The sequence below is a fragment of the Oncorhynchus masou genome, chromosome 32, assembly GCF_036934945.1.
Source record: "Oncorhynchus masou masou isolate Uvic2021 chromosome 32, UVic_Omas_1.1, whole genome shotgun sequence".
Lineage (NCBI taxonomy): Eukaryota > Metazoa > Chordata > Actinopteri > Salmoniformes > Salmonidae > Oncorhynchus > Oncorhynchus masou.
In genome coordinates, this window is record NC_088243.1 from 4,616,391 (window position 1) to 4,633,127 (window position 16,737).

At 44.3% G+C, this 16,737-nt stretch overlaps 1 protein-coding gene across 2 annotated transcripts in view; it reads right to left on the reverse strand.

The window, feature by feature from the left end:
- The window catches only part of LOC135525487 (son of sevenless homolog 2-like), a 63,365-nt gene extending 56,098 nt beyond the window's left edge, over window positions 1-7,267 (reverse strand). The window contains exons 1-2 of one of the 2 annotated variants that reach the window (XM_064953157.1): window positions 6,945-7,267; window positions 6,158-6,354 (exon numbers count right to left, since the gene is read on the reverse strand). In XM_064953157.1, coding sequence (XP_064809229.1) covers window positions 6,158-6,241 — 84 coding nt within the window. In that variant the 5' untranslated portion in view covers window positions 6,242-6,354; window positions 6,945-7,267. Of the gene's footprint in view, window positions 1-6,157 lie in introns of both variants that reach the window. The other variant, XM_064953156.1, reaches the window with a different exon arrangement.
- Between the last annotated feature and the right edge of the window lie 9,470 nt (window positions 7,268-16,737).

Genomic DNA, 16,737 nt, shown 5'->3' on the forward strand with positions numbered 1-16,737 from the left:
CTTTTACTCAGTACTTTGTTGAAGCACCTTTGGCAGAGATTACAGCTATTTTCAGGTCTCTCCAGAGATGTTGGATCAGGTTCAAGCCCGTGCTCTTGCTGGGCCACTCAAGGACATTCAGAGACTTGTCCCGAAGCCACTCTTGCTTTGTCTTGGCTGTGTGCTTAAGGTCATTGCCCTGTTGGAAGGTGAACCTTCACCACCAGTCTGAGGTCCTGAGTGCTCTGGAGCTGTTTGGGGTTTTAGGCTGGGTTTCTGTACAGCACTTTGAGTTATCAGTGAATAAACAGAGTCAAGTCACTAGGCTACATCTCAGACACAACTAATGAAACTTCAACCTTGAGATGCCTAGAAGAGGGGCTTGTTGGTAGAGAGGGGCCCAGAAGAGGGGCGTGTTGACTATTCTCCCAGTCCCTGAAAAACATCCCCACAGCATGATACTGCCGGTAGCATCAGTAGTAGTAGCAGCGGTAGCAGTAGTAGCAGAGCTAGCATAAGGAGTAGTAGCATCAGTAGTAGTAGCAGCGGTAGCATCAGTAGTAGCGGCAGCATCAGTAGTAGTAGCAGCAGTAGCAGCATCAGTAGTAGCCGCAGCATCAGTAGCAGAGGTAGCATCAGTAGTAGCAGCAGAGGTAGCATCAGCAGTAGCGGCAGCATCAGTAGCAGCAGAGGTAGCATCAGTCGTAGCAGCAGAGGTAGCAGCATCAGTAGTAGTAGCAGCAGAGGTAGCAGCATCAGTAGTAGTAGCAGCATCAGTAGTAGCAGCAGAGGCAGCATCAGTAGTAGTGATAGTAGCAGCAGAGGCAGCATCAGTAGTAGTGATAGTAGCAGCAGAGGCAGCATCAGTAGTATTACCAGTAGTATTGGCAGTAGTAGCATGGTTAGCAGTAGTGCAAGTAGTAGCAGTAGTGGCAGTAGTAGCATTTCATGCTCAACAATGTGCTGGTTGTCGTACCGCTGCTGCTATTTCAATGGCATTTGAGAACACGTCTGAAACATGAACAGACTAAGTTGCTCCATTCGAACAACTGACTGGAGAAATAAGCTCATCAACTGTGTCTGCAGCAGACGTGATACCCTCTGTCATGGCATTGAAACTAGAGGTCGACCGATTAATCGGAATGGCCGATTAATTAGGGCCGATTTCAAGCTTTCATAACAATCGGAAATGTGTATTTTTGGACACCGGTTTTGCCTATTTTTTTATACCTTTATTATTTAACTAGGCAAGTCAGTTAAGAACACATTCTTATTTACAATGACAGCCTAGGAACGGTGGGTTAACTGCCTCTTTCAGAACGACAGATTTTCACCTTGTCAGCTCGGGGGATCCAATCTTACAGTTAACTATTCCAACGCAATAACGACCTGCCTCTCTCTCGTTGCACTCCACAAGGAGACTGCCTGTTATACGAATGCAGTAAGCCAAGGTAAGTTGATTTGTTAAAAAAGTTTGAAATATCCAATAAATGTCGTTCCACTTCATGATTGTGTCCCACTGTCCCACAGTTTTATATCTTTATGTTTGAAGCCTGAAATGTGGCAAAAGGTCTCAAAGTTCAAGGGGGCCGAATACTTTCGCAAGGCACTGTATATATATATATATTTAAAAAAATCGGCCAATTAATCGGTATTGGCTTTTTTGGTCCTCCAATAATCGGTATTGGCGTTAAAAAAAATCATAATCAGTCGACCTCTAATTGAAACACCCGCTCAACAAAACTGCCGACACAGGCTGTGAACAAGCGATTTGGTGGCATTCTCTCCTTACTGTGTCACCACCATGCTCGATGCTATGTACAAGGACAGAAACTTCGATGCAGACAAGAAACAGGGTTTACGTGAAATGTTACACAATGCTGGACAACATGGAAATGGACACAGTGACAGTGCGCACCGAGGAAGAGAGGCCACGGATAGACAGAGCTGAAACTTCACAGCTTGACATGTATGATGAAATTCTGGTTGAGAATGAAATAACTAAGCAACGAAACAGCACAGCAAGTAAGTGAAAGAAAGAGGTTTTGAAGATGTTTTACTGGTAATGGGGACATACGTAAATGCCAACAAAATGACTTTTTGGTCCGTGTGGTGTGATGTGTGTAACCTTAACTAGGCAAGTCAGTTGAGATTATTTACAATGACGGCCTACCCCGGACGACGCTGGCCCAATTGTATGCCGCCCTATGGGACGCCCAATCACGGTCGGATTCAATACAGCCTGGATTCGAACGCTTCTTTCACTGATGCAGTGCCTGAGACTGCTGTGTCCGTGTGTGTGTGTTAACTATTTAACTGTACTAAAATGCTTAAAAAGGCCGCTAAAATTTTAAATATCGGTTACCGTTTTTTTTTGGCAAGCCCTACTGTTGACCAATCACAGATGAATGGGGTTTAGACTTCAGCAAGGAACATTGGCTTGCCTCAAAAAAAAAAAAACATTGTCATAATATATGCACCAACTGTTTCCAACAGGAAGCATGCAGATGCCTTAAAACTATTTCCTCTTCCTGCCCAGTCAGTAAAGCCCCTCAGGACAGCTGTTAAAGATAGAGAGTGAGTCACAGTTAGGAGAGGTTTGTTATGGTTTTGACTGTCAGTCAGTCTCCCTCTCTCTCTCTCTGTGTGTGTGTGTGACAGGCCGTATTACACACAGGGCAGTGAAACAAACACCAACACTTCACCCGCCACATCTCTTCACCTGGGAGGGTCCTGTTCATTATGGCATGCAACAGAAATCGCTTCTTTTTAACATTTTGCAACCAATAAGAGCTTTTTGGGTAGTCTTTTCCTGTTTTGAGTTAATTTTTCTTCTGTTTGGTGTCTTAACAAACACCAGCCAGATTCACACACTCCCCGGGATCATTCACACACAGCTTTGTGGAAAAAGGATGGTGCAGTTGTATTGGCTCATTTCCTTTTCGAACGTATCAGCTTTACAATCAGAAGCAGTTGGTTAACCAATCTGATGACTGGCATCGACAGCAACCGTTACAAAACTGTTACAGGAATCTAACGTGCGCTGCTGACAAGGACAAAGCGGTACCACTTCAGTCTAGACATGTCCCCCATGCAGCCCCCAAGTCCCTCTCAAATCAGAAGTGACTCAAAACACTAAAGTCACATCAGGGCCATGAGCCTCTATACATGGTCAGATATGTAGCTGTGTTTTAGACAAGCACACACACACACAGGCAGGCAGGCAGGCAGACAGGCAGGCACAGACAGGTAGGCAGGCACACACACAGGCAGGCAGACACACACAGGCAGGCACACACAGGCAGGCAGGCACACACAGGCAGGCAGGCAGGCACACACACACACACACACACACACAGGCAGGCACACACACACACAGGCAGGCACACACACACACAGACAGGCACACACACACAGACAGGCACACACACACACAGACAGGCACACACACACACAGACAGGCACACACACACACACAGACAGACAAGTACTTGAAGGGTGTACCTAGTAAAGTGGCAAGTGAGATATACATTTAAAACACGACAGAGAGCATGTGGTTTACTCAGCCGGTATACAAGTCCGTATAGGTCACAGGTTCAAACGAGAGAAAATCAGCTCAACCCAGTGACAGACAGAGACCTGGGAACAGAGACCGAAAAGAAGTGCGAGCGATATCGTGAAAGAGATGCATCGGCCACAGGGATACAGACTGCACACGTCCTCTTGGCTAAAAATGTTTGCCTCGTAAGCTTCAATTAGGTTTGTGAAAATCAAGTTGTCTATTTAGAGAAGGGGAAACCCGACGTCACTACTCTACTCCGCGACAGCTGCAGCTCGTTCAGGACCAGATAAATACCCTGGACCAGGGCTCTCCAACCCTGGAGAGATACCCTCCTGTAGGTTTAAACCAGGCCTCTCCAACCATATTCCTGGAGAGATACCCTCCTGTAGGTTTAAACCAGGCCTCTCCAACCCTGTTCCTGGAGAGATACCCTCCTGTAGGTTTAAACCAGGCCTATCCAACCCTGTTCCTGGAGAGATACCCTCCTGTAGGTTTAAACCAGGCCTCCAACCACATTCCTGGAGAGATTCCTCCTGTAGGTTTAAACCAGGCCTCTCCAACCCTGTTCCTGGAGAGATACCCTCCTGTAGGTTTAAACCAGGCCTATCCAACCCTGTTCCTGGAGAGATACCCTCCTGTAGGTTTAAACCAGGCCTCTCCAACCCTGTTCCTGGAGAGATACCCTCCTGTAGGTTTAAACCAGGCCTCTCCAACCCTGTTCCTGGAGAGATACCCTCATGTAGGTTTAGGTTTAAACCAGGCCTCTCCAACCCTGGCCCTCCTGTAGGTTTAAACCAGGGCTCTCCACCCTGTTCCTGGATGCCCTCCTGATTTAAACCCTCTCGTTCCTGGAGGTTTAAACCAGGGCTCTCCAACCCTGTTCCTGGAGAGATACCCTCCTGTAGGTTTAAACCAGGGCTCTCCAACCCTGTTCCTGGAGAGATACCCTCCTGTAGGTTTAAACCAGGGCTCTCCAACCCTGTTCCTGGAGAGATACCCTCCTGTAGGTTTAAACCAGGGCTCTCCAACCATATTCCTGGAGAGATACCCTCCTGTAGGTTTAAACCAGGCCTCTCCAACCCTCCTGGAGAGATACCCTCCTGTAGGTTTAAACCAGGGCTCTCCAACCCTGTTCCTGGAGAGATACCCTCCTGTCCTGTAGGTTTAAACCAGGGCTCTCCAACCCTGTTCCTGGAGAGATACCCTCCTGTAGGTTTAAACCAGGGCTCTCCAACCATATTCCTGGAGAGATACCCTCCTGTAGGTTTAAACCAGGCCTCTCCAACCCTGTTCCTGGAGAGATACCCTCCTGTAGGTTTAAACCAGGGCTCTCCAACCCTGTTCCTGGAGAGATACCCTCCTGTAGGTTTAAACCAGGGCTCTCTAACCCAGTTCCTGGAGAGATACCCTCCTGTAGGTTTAAACCAGGGCTCTCCAACCCTGTTCCTGGAGAGCTACCCTCACGTAGGTGTACGCCAACCCTAATATAGCACACCTGATTAATAAGCTGAACCAGGTTAGTTACACCTGGGGTTGGAACAAAAACCTATAGGCGTGGAGAGTCCTGCCATGGGACTAAAATATGATGAAGACATGAATAAAAATGGCCGCCAAAATATGAAGTGTACTGACAGTTTGGCTGTGTCTTATTGGATTGGAATTGGGAGTGGGGGGAATTTGAGCTAGGCTAAACCTGAAAGTGCATCGGCTGCTTGGCTTGATCTCTACGGTGGACCGGGTTGGTTACTACTGTAGGAGATTTGGCAAACCAATAGCCTAGTCACATCAGTGATTAAACGGTCATGTCAATCGCTAAGCAATGTGTTGACAGTACTATGCTGCTAGTCACGTAGAGAGATACTACCTCAAAACAAGACAGTGGAAAGAATCAATTTGAGCCAAACCATTGACTTCAGAAACACAGACAAAAAAAACTTGGCCTCGTGCTGCTTTTGCCAAGTAATGCATATTGTAGCTAATGCATATTGTTATGGGCTAAGGGATAGATATATGGTTTGTGACAACATTTTCCACAAGGGAAATGCGTGGTAGTAACTGAGTGTCAAGGAGCCATCCCTCATTTCTGTTTGGCTCTGATCTCAACTAGGGCTTGAGGTCAATGACGCTCTCTCGTTTTCACTTTTAGGCCTGTATCTGTATTGAGGGCGATGTGTTCCAAAACAAGAGGAAAACATGATATTGTTGATAACAAGGGAGTACCAATATCAGGGCTAGGTTCTTTACGTTTACCTTTAAAACAAACGGAAGCAAACAGAGCAAACGAAACGGGGAGGAACTACCCGAATTTGTCCAACAGAAACTCTCGTTTTCGTTAAATATTTTTCCGTTTGGAGTAAACGGTTTGTTGCAAAACGTTTTACAACAGAATAGGAGTAATTAACACACACCGGATTCTGCCTGCAACATGTTGACGCTCTGACTCTGAGCCAAGTTGCAAGTTGTATATTGTTTGCCTGCAGTATATTTTAGTGTGCATTTTGGGAACATAAATCAAAATAAAGATAAATCAGTAGTTACTCCATCACCTCGCCAATTAACAACCACGTTTGAGATGTGTTAATAGTTTTAAGTTTATTTTAAAAAAAGTAGTTTTACCTTTCGCAACGCTTGCACGAAGAGGCCTCGCCATTTGTGACTGTTCTCGTCACTTGAAAAGTCGTATATTTGCTGCGGCTGCATGGCTCCTTACGTTGCCGTGATCCGGACCGTCAGCATCGGCCCCGGCTTGTCCTGGTGGGGTTCGGTCAGTCCAGGCACGGTGGAAAAGTCAGCTAGCTAGCTACACCATACACCTAGTCGGGTAAGGTAATGTTAACTATTTAGAAATTAAAAACAAACAAAAAATGTATATATATTACCGTTAGCTAACGTTATTGGTAAGTTAACACAGTTAAAAAGTGAAAAGCCTACGGGCTAACATTAGTTAGCTAGAAAGTGGTTGTCAGATTTGACACAAGAAAAAAGTGTTACTGTAGTTCGCTAACTGGCTAGCAACTCCAACCGTTAAATGGTCTCATTTACTAACCAGGATGCTATATGAACTAGCTGATTAGCTACCGTTAGCTAGCTATATGCTCTCTGAGCTAGCTGATTAGCTACCGTTAACTAGCTCGAGCGCTATTTAAAAAAACAAGTTCGTCAGCTAGCTACGCCAACTGGCTAGCTGATTAGCTACCGTTAGCTAGCTCGAGCGCTATTTAAAAAAACAAGTTCGTCAGCTAGCTACGCTAACTGGCTAGCTCTATGCTATCTGAGCTAGCTAGCTACCAAAAATAAACATATAGCTAGCCAGCTAGCTACATATTTCAGTTAGATGTCATGACTAAACGTATAGCTAGTATGACTATTGTAACTTTTTAAAAAGTTTGATAGATATTATTACGGTAGCTAGAGACTGACAACACATCTGTATGTAAAAAGCTGCCTCTATCATGGCCTTGGTGGTGCACTTCGAGTTGCGTTGTGGCACAAGACTCTTCATTCAATTCCAAAGATGAGAGACTTCTTCTTAGTTTATAACTCGTCATTTTTCAAGCGTTGGTTATTCTCGCAGACGCAGAACAATCCCACTTGAATAGTCCGATGCATTTTTAGCCAGTGTCCAGCGACACAAGAAGCGCTTGTTGATGTGTGGTAATCGTTGAATCTCGGCCCTTCACTTGGCGTCCTGCGTAGACAGTTAGTGCGTTTGCGTAAAAGCACAGGGAGGTATCGCCTCTTTTGTCCAGTGAAAGTGTGGGACCACAAGTTTGCACCTCATCTTATGGGGCTTCGATCAAAATAAATAGGATACCTAGGTTATTAAAGTCAAATTTAGTTTGAATAGCTTATAAAAAAATCAATGACTGTCTCAGATTTTTTGCATTCCTGAATCACTCGGCAACTAAATCTACATTTGTTCCACTTCATTGGGAACATATTCAAAATGTATACTTATTCGATGGGGTTTAACAGCGGTTGGCATTGAATGTTAATGGTGCATTATCGCCACCAGTTGGACAGGGTATAGAATTAAAAAATACATTGCGGGAAACGGCATCATTCAAAATTAAACACAATCAACTAACAAACTCAATCACACTGCTTCAATCACTGTCCACTCCAAAATACATCTGTACACAGGCTCAGGGGCTTGTGATGGCGGAACATTCACTTGACATGATTTCTTGCACGGCCTCGGCTGTGAAATCACGAAGACCCCCCCCCAAAACGTTCATCTGTGTTCATAATGATTGCATTCATCTAATCCCCTCGATCACACCGACAGTGTTTTTGCATTTAGGGACACCAGAAGTACTTTCATTTACGCTGCGTTTGCCTTGCAGCGTTGCGTCGCAGAGTATTCTATGTGGTGCGCTGGGTTGGGTAGGTTACTTTCTAAATGTAATCGGTTACTAGTTACCGGCCCAAAATTGTAATGAGTAAAGTAACCTTTGGATTACCCCAGACTCAGTAACGTAATCTGATTACATTCATTTACTTTTAGGTTACTGTCACCTTAAGAGGCATTAGAAGAAGACAAACATGTCCAATTGAATGACATCTATTGCAGGATAAATCAATGTTAAAGTTTACATAGCTGGTCATATGTGGATGTTCATTTTTACTTTATGGGTTGGTTATGTAGGCTTCTTCGAACCCATCGCTTTCTACTACATATAATAATACGATTAAATTATAACTTTACATTAAAAACTTAAGTATATGGTAGTGTAGCCTAGTGGTTAGAGCGTTGGACTAGTAACCGAAAGGTTGCAAGTTCAAATCCACAAGCTGACAAGGTACAAATCAGTTGTTCTACCCCTGAACAGGCAGTTAACCCACTGTTCCTAGGCTGTAATTGAAAATAAGAATATGTTCTTAACTGACCTGCCTAGTTAAATAAAAATAAAAATAAATACCAGAATTCAAGTAATTTCAATAAATGGCATATCTTTAAGAATTGGAAATATGGAAGTACAGATTAGCCTAATTGTTTTGCCTGAGCATAACTCTAAAACTCAAATCAAATAACATTTTATTGGTCACATACACATGGTGAGCAGATGTTAATCTGAGTGTAGCTGCTTCTGGTAATATCTAACAAGTAATCTAACAAATTCACTACCTTATACACACACAATGTAGGGCGATGGAATAAGAATATGTACATATTAAATATATGGATGCGCAATGGCCGTGCGGCATAGGCAAGATGCAATAGATGGTAGAAAATACAGTATATACAGTTGAAGTCAGAAGTTTACATACACTTAGTTTGGGGTCATTAAAACTAGTTTTTCAACCACTCCACAAATTTCTTGATAACAAACTATACTTTTGGCAAGTCGGTTAGGACATCTACTTTTCCCAGCAATTGTTTACAAACAGATTATTTCACTTATAATTCACTGTATGACAATTCCAGTGGGTCAGAAGTTTACATACACTAAGTTGACTGTGCCTTTAAACAGCTTGTAAAATTCCAGAAAATGATGTCATGCTTCTGAAGCTTCTGATAGGCTAATTCACATAATTTGTTGGTGTCTGTCTGTAGAGACAGACACCAACATTCCATACTACTGTAGAGACAGACACCAGCATTACAATACTACTGTAGAGACAAACAACACAACATATTACTGTAGAGACAGACACCGGCATTACATACTACTGTAGAGACAGACACCAACATTACAATACTACTGTAGAGACAGACAACATTACATATTACTGTAGAGACAGACACCAACATTACATACTACTGTAGAGACAGACACCAACATTACAATACAGATTACCCTGGAGAGAAAGACTACAGAGGGTCTAGTACCTAATATAATATAGTGGGGCAAAAAAAGTATTTAGTCAGCCACCAATTGTGCAAGTTCTCCCACTTAAAAAGACGAGAGGCCTGTAATTTTCATCATGACAGAAAAATGAGGAAAAAAACCCAGAAAATCACATTGTGGGATTTTTAATGAATTTATTTGCAAATTATGGTGGAAAATAAGTATTTGGTCACCTACAAACAAGCAAGATTTCTGTCTCTCACATACATGTAACTTCTTCTTTAACAGGCTCCTCTGTCCTCCACTCGTTACCTGTATTAATGGCACCTGTTTGAACTTGTTATCAGTATAAAAGACACCTGTCCACAACCTCAAACAGTCACACTCCAAACTCCACTATGGCCAAGACCAAAGAGCTGTCAAAGGACACCAGAAACAAAATTGTAGACCTGCACCAGGCTGGGAAGACTGAATCTGCAATAGGTAAGCAGCTTAGTTTGAAGAAATCAACTGTGGGAGCAATTATTTGGAAATGGAAGACTTACAAGACCACTGATAATCTCCCTCGATCTGAGGCTCCACGCAAGATCTCATCTCGTGGGGTCAAAATGATCACAAGAACGGTGAGCAAAAATCCCAGAACCACACAGGGGGACCTAGTGAATGACCTGCAGAGAGCTGGGACCAAAGTAACAAAGCCAACCATCAGTAACACAATACGCCGCCAGGGACTCAAATCCTGCAGTGCCAGATGTGTCCCCCTGCTTAAGCCAGTACATGTCCAGGCCCGTCTGAAGTTTGCTAGAGAGCATTTGGATGATCCAGAAGAAGATTGGGAGAATGTCATATGGTCAGATGAAACCAAAATATAACTTTTCGGTAAAAACTCAACTCGTTGTGTTTGGAGGACAAAGAATGCTGAGTTGCATCCAAAGAACACCATACCTACTGTGAAGCATGGGGGTGGAAACGTGGCTGGGTCTTTCAGCATGACAATGATCCCAAACACACCGCCTGGGCAACGAAGGAGTGGCTTCGTAAGAAGCATTTCAAGGTCCTGGAGTGGCCTAGCCAGTCTCCAGATCTTAACCCCATAGAAAATCTTTGGAGGGAGTTGAAAGTCTGTGTTGCCCAGCAACAGCCCCAAACATCACTGCTCTAGAGGAGATCTGCATGGAGGAATGGGCCAAAATAGCAGCAACAGTGTGTGAAAACCTCGTGAAGACTTACAGAAAACGTTTGACCTCTGTCATTGCCACCAAAGGGTATATAACAAAGTATTGAGATAAACTTTTGTTACTGACCAAATACTTATTTTCCACCGTAATTTGCAAATAAATTTATTAAAAATCCTACAATGTGATTTTCTGGATTTTTTTTTTCATTTAGTCTGTCATAGTTGAAGTGTACCTATGATGAAAATTACAGGCCTCTCTCATCTTTTTAAGTGAGAGAACTTGCACAATTGGTGGCTGACTAAATACTTTTTTTTTTTTTCCAATGGATGTCGCAACTACTGATTGGAAAAAAATAGATGTAGCAAGTGTGCTAGTTTGAGCATGTGTCCATTAGGCCTATGGTTTTATTTATTTGTTATTGATCAACATGAATTAGATTGAGTAATAAAAAGCCCCACTTTTATTCCATAGGCTGGGATCCTCACTATGCAGCTGTTATTCCATAGGCTGGGATCCACACTATGCAGCTGTTATTCCATAGGCTGGGATCCTCACTATGCAGCTGTTGTTCCATAGGCTGGGATCCTCACTATGCAGCTGTTATTCCATAGGCTGGGATCCTCACTATTCAGCTGTTATTCCATAGGTTGGGACCCTCACTATGCAGCTGTTATTCTATAGGCTGGGATCCACACTATGCAGCTGTTATTCTATAGGCTGGGATCCACACTATGCAGCTGTTATTCTATAGGCTGGGATCCACACTATGCAGCTGTTATTCTATAGGCTGGGATCCACACTGTTGTTCCATATGTTGGGATCCACACTATGTAGCTGTTCTTCCATAGGCTGGGATCCACACTATGCAGCTGTTATTCTATAGGCTGGGACCCTCACTATGCAGCTGTTATTCCATAGGCTGGGATCCACACTATGCAGCTGTTATTCCATAGGCTGGGATCCACACCATGCAGCTGTTATTCCATAGGCTGGGATCCACACTTTACAGCTGTTATTCCATAGGCTGGGACCCTCACTATGCAGCTGTTATTCTATAGGCTGGGATCCACACTATGCAGCTGTTATTCTATAGGCTGGGATCCACACTATGCAGCTGTTATTCTATAGGCTGGGATCCACACTATGCAGCTGTTATTCTATAGGCTGGGATCCACACTATGCAGCTGTTATTCTATAGGCTGGGATCCACACTATGCAGCTGTTGTTCCATAGGCTGGGATCCACACTATGTAGCTGTTATTCCATAGGCTGGGATCCACACTATGCAGCTGTTATTCTATAGGCTGGGACCCTCACTATGCAGCTGTTATTCTATAGGCTGGGACCCTCCTATGCAGCTGTTATTCTATAGGCTGGGATCTACACTATGCAGCTGTTATTCCATAGGCTGGGATCCTCACTATTCAGCTGTTGCAAGAGCACATATTTCACTGGCTGTCCACTGGTTTAAAAAACAATGATTGATAGGCAGTTTAAACTTCTTGAATTCAACCATTCAAATACACATTTAGATTTGTGAACAGCCATCCACAACCACAATCCGCGCAAATAGCTAAATGAGAGCGCACCAGTGTGATTCACATCAATGTGCTATGTAGATATCAATAATAGGTTATATCCATATCGTCGTAGACTACACCACTGCTGTTATCCTTACCTCCAAGCATTTATTCAAATTGGACAATCTTTGGATGCCGACAGCAGTCACACCATGGGAAGACATGGATTGGACTGCAGCCTACAAAAGCAAATTCCTGCTATTTTCCCGCGATCCATCAAAAACATTTGGTGTGTCATCACAGTGGTCTCTGATTTGTGGTCGAACTCGCTCAGGTGGAACAAACGTGTGCCTTCTTTTCAATGCTGATTTGAATTTCATTAAGAAAACAGAGACGTATCAAATATATTTTTTTCGCAAACATCCTTTCTAAATTTCAAAGTAATCATCTTGTTTTTCAAAAGTGCCTGTAATCTGATTAAAATATATATCTTTGGCTGGTAACGGATTAGTTACCGTTTTTTGTTGTTGTAATCCCTTACATATAATCCGTTACTCCCCAACCCTGGAGGTGTGGACATTAGATGTATGGACTGTATGCGTCCAAACTGTAGGCTAAATTAAGGCGGTTTGACAGAAACGGTAGCAGGTGAATGTTGAACGTTTGTTGCGTACATATCCAGATGCTGCTGCGTTTCATTTTCGCGCAATGACACTGTCGGTTTGATCGAGGCGTTCACCGCTTCTACTGTACAGTTTTATGACCATTGCAATACATGGTCCATCTTTTTAACATGTAGCATGTCACTAACCGTCGGTTTGATGAGAAACCTTCACTGTGGCCTCTACTACCATTGTTTCTTCCCCACCACTCGTTCTTTCCAAACTTCTCACCGCCTCCAGATAGGAGACACCCTGGACACTCCTTGCCAACTCAGTCTCCTTCACAATAACGGGGCACTCCAGGAATTCAAGCGAATGTTATGGCCACGTTTGAACAATGACTAATAATATCACTAATAATATAATTGCACATTCATCTTCTGTCGATCTAGCATTCCAGTGTTTAATTGCTATATTGTAATTACTTCGCCACCATGGCCTATTTATTTACTTAATTTAACTCATTTCCACTCACTGTATATTGACTTTTTGTTTTCTTTTGTTCTACTGTATTATTGACTGTATGTTTTGTTTACTCCATGTGTAACTCTGTGTTGTTGTGTGTCGAATTGCTATGCGTTTATCTTGGCCAGGTCACAGTTGCAAATGAGAACTTGTTCTCAACTAGCCAACCTAGTTAAATGAAGGTGAAAAAAAAAAAAATCATAGGCCTACATGATTTCACTGAGCCAACTTCTATCGTTGCGCAGTTTGGGTCGTATACTGGAAGAACCTGCCCCCACGTGGACATACAGTGACCTTGCATACACATTCAACATAGCCAAAAATAATCATACAAAACATGTAAACATATATTACTGAATAAAAATATAAAAGCAACATGCAACAAATTTAAAGATTTTATTGAGTTACAGTTCATATAAGGAAAATCAATCCCATCCGCATCAAGGGTGGAACTGGGAGGGGGCCCATCCGCATCAAGGGTGGAACTGGGAGGGGGGGCCATCCGCATCAAGGGTGGAACTGGGAGGGAGGGCCCAGGGGTGGAACTGGGAGGGGGGCCCATCCGCATCAAGGGTGGAACTGGGAGGGGGGGCCCATCCGCATCAAGGGTGGAACTGGGAGGGAGGGCCCAGGGGTGGAACTGGGAGGGGGGGCCCATCCGCATCAAGGGTGGAACTGGGAGGGAGGGCCCATCCGCATCAAGGGTGGAACTGGGAGGGGGGGCCCATCCGCATCAAGGGTGGAACTGGGAGGGAGGGACACCCGCATCAAGGGTGGAACTGGGAGGGGGGGCCCATCCGCATCAAGGGTGGAACTGGGAGGGGGGCCCATCCGCATCAAGGGTGGAACTGGGAGGGGGGGCCCATCCGCATCAAGGGTGGAACTGGGAGGGGGGGCCCATCCGCATCAAGGGTGGAACTGGGAGGGAGGGACACCCGCATCAAGGGTGGAACTGGGAGGGAGGGCCCAGGGGTGGAACTGGGAGTGAGGGCCCACCCGCATCAAGGGTGGAACTGGGCCCACCCGCATCAAGGGTGGAACTGGGAGGGAGGGCCCAGGGGTGGAACTGGGAGGGACCACCCACTGGGGAGCAAGGCCCAGCCAATCAGAATAAGTTTTTCCCCACAAAGAGGGCTTTATTACGGACAGAAATAGTCGTCAGCACCACACCCATCCACCCTCTGACGATCCCGCAGGTGAAGAAGACTGATACGGAGGTCCTGGGCTGGCGTGGTCGAGGCCGGTTGGACGTACTGCCAAATTCTCTAAAACAACGTTGGAGGCAGGTTATGGTTTATGGTAGAGAAATGAACATGCAACAGCTCTGGTGGACATTCCTGCAGTCAGCATGCCAATTACACACTTCCTCAAAACTTGGAGACATCTGTGGCATTGTGTGATGAGAAAATTCACATTTGAGAGTGGCCTTTTAAATTGTCATCAGCACAAGGTGCACCTGTGTAATGACCATGCTGTTTAAATCAGCTTCTCACTTTACATGTTGCTTTTATAGGTGATATGTGTTCCGTATAATATATAATCTCTTCTCTCACCTAATAACTTTGTAAAAAATTAACTGACTTAACATGACCTAATCAATACTGTATCAGTTCTTTCCATACAACTAGTCTGCCCTGGTCCCAGATCTGTTTTTTGCTCACCTCCATGGTCATTATCATTCATGCCAAACAGATCTGGGACCAGGCTAGTACACAGCAGGGTATAGCATCAACATCTGGTTGTGATTGGCAGGCCCGTAGGGCGACGCACAATTGGCCCCAGTGTCATCCGGGTTTGGCCGTCATTGTAAATAAGAATTTGTTTTTAACTGACTTGCCTAGTTGAATGAAGGTTAAATTAATAAAATAAAATAAAAATAATAATAAGTAGAATGACAGCAAGTGCATATTGTTAACAATAGCTTTGTTTATTACAAAAACTGCATACATTAAGTTTTGCAAAGGGAATGCCAATAATGTCACAAACTAAAGCGTTTCCCCTTTCTGTCATTTAAATAAAAAACAGAAAATGTACAAAAGTGCTAACATGGTGCAAATATTGAACACAAAAAAAAATGAAGGAAAAAAAAAACAAACTACATTTTACACTATAGTCTACTTTCTAAAATGCAACCAAGCGGGAGAGAGAGGAATATGAGTGTGACCAAATGGCACCCTATTCCCTATTTAGTGCACTACTTTTGACCAGGGACCGTGCACTATATAGGGAATAGGGTGCCATTTCAGTAACCCAAAGCTGCATAGCAACCTCTGGATAGGAAGGTAGTTCAGCGTAGCCTGGATGCCAGTCTGTTTCTGCTCTCTTGCCAACTCCATGCATGACAATCTCATAAAGAGTTGGCAAGAGAGCAAAAACCGACCGGCACCCAGGCTAAGGTCATCCCTGGCCTGGCTGAGCTGGATCCCACTGTCAGCATGACTACAGCAACAGTGTCTCTCTCTGCTTAAAGGGGACAGTTCACCCTCTCTCTCTCTGCTTAAAGGGGACAGTTCACCCTCTCTCTCTCTGCTTAAAGGGGACAGTTCACCCTCTCTCTCTCTGCTTAAAGGGGACAGTTCACCCTCTCTCTTTCTCTGCTTAAAGGGGACAGTTCACCCTCTCTCTCTCTCAGCTTAAAGGGGACAGTTCACCCTCTCTCTCTGCTTAAAGGGGACAGTTCACCCTCTCTCTCTCTCTCTGCTTAAAGGGGACAGTTCACCCTCTCTCTCTCGTCGCCAGATACATATTCGTCGCCAGACCCACTGGCTCCAGGTCATCTACAAGTCCATGCTAGGTAAAGCTCCGCCTTATCTCAGTTCACTGGTCACGATGGCAACACCCATCCGTAGCACGCGCTCCAGCAGGTGTATCTCACTGATCATCCCTAAAGCCAACACCTCATTTGGCCGCCTTTCGTTCCAGTACTCTGCTGCCTGTGACTGGAACGAATTGCAAAAATCCCTGAAGTTGGAGACTTTTATCTCCCTCACCAACTTCAAACATGTGCTATCTGAGTAGCTAACCGATCGCTGCAGCTGTACATAGTCTATTGGTAAATAGCCCACCCATTTTCACCTACCTCATCCCCACACTGTTTTTATTTATTTACTTTTCTGCTCTTTTGCACACCAGCATCTCTACCTGTACATGACCATCTGATCATTTATCACTCCAGTGCTAATCTGCAAAATTGTAATTATTCGCCTACCTCCTCATGCCTTTTGCACACAATGTATATAGACTCGCCTTTTTTTTGTACTGTGTTATTGACTTGTTAATTGTTTACTCCATGTGTAACTCTGTGTTGTCTGTTCACACTGCTAAGCTTTATCTTGGACAGGTCGCAGTTGCAAATGAGAACTTGCTCTCTCTCTCTCTGCTTAAAGGGGACAGTTCACCCTCTCTCTCTCTCTCTCTCTGCTTAAAGGGGACAGTTCACCCTCTCTCTCTCTGCTTAAAGGGGACAGTTCACCATATCTCTCTCTGCTTAAAGGGGACAGTTCACCCTCTCTCTCTCTCTCTGCTTAAAGGGGACAGTTCACCCTCTCTCTCTCTCTTCTTAAAGGGGACAGTTCACCC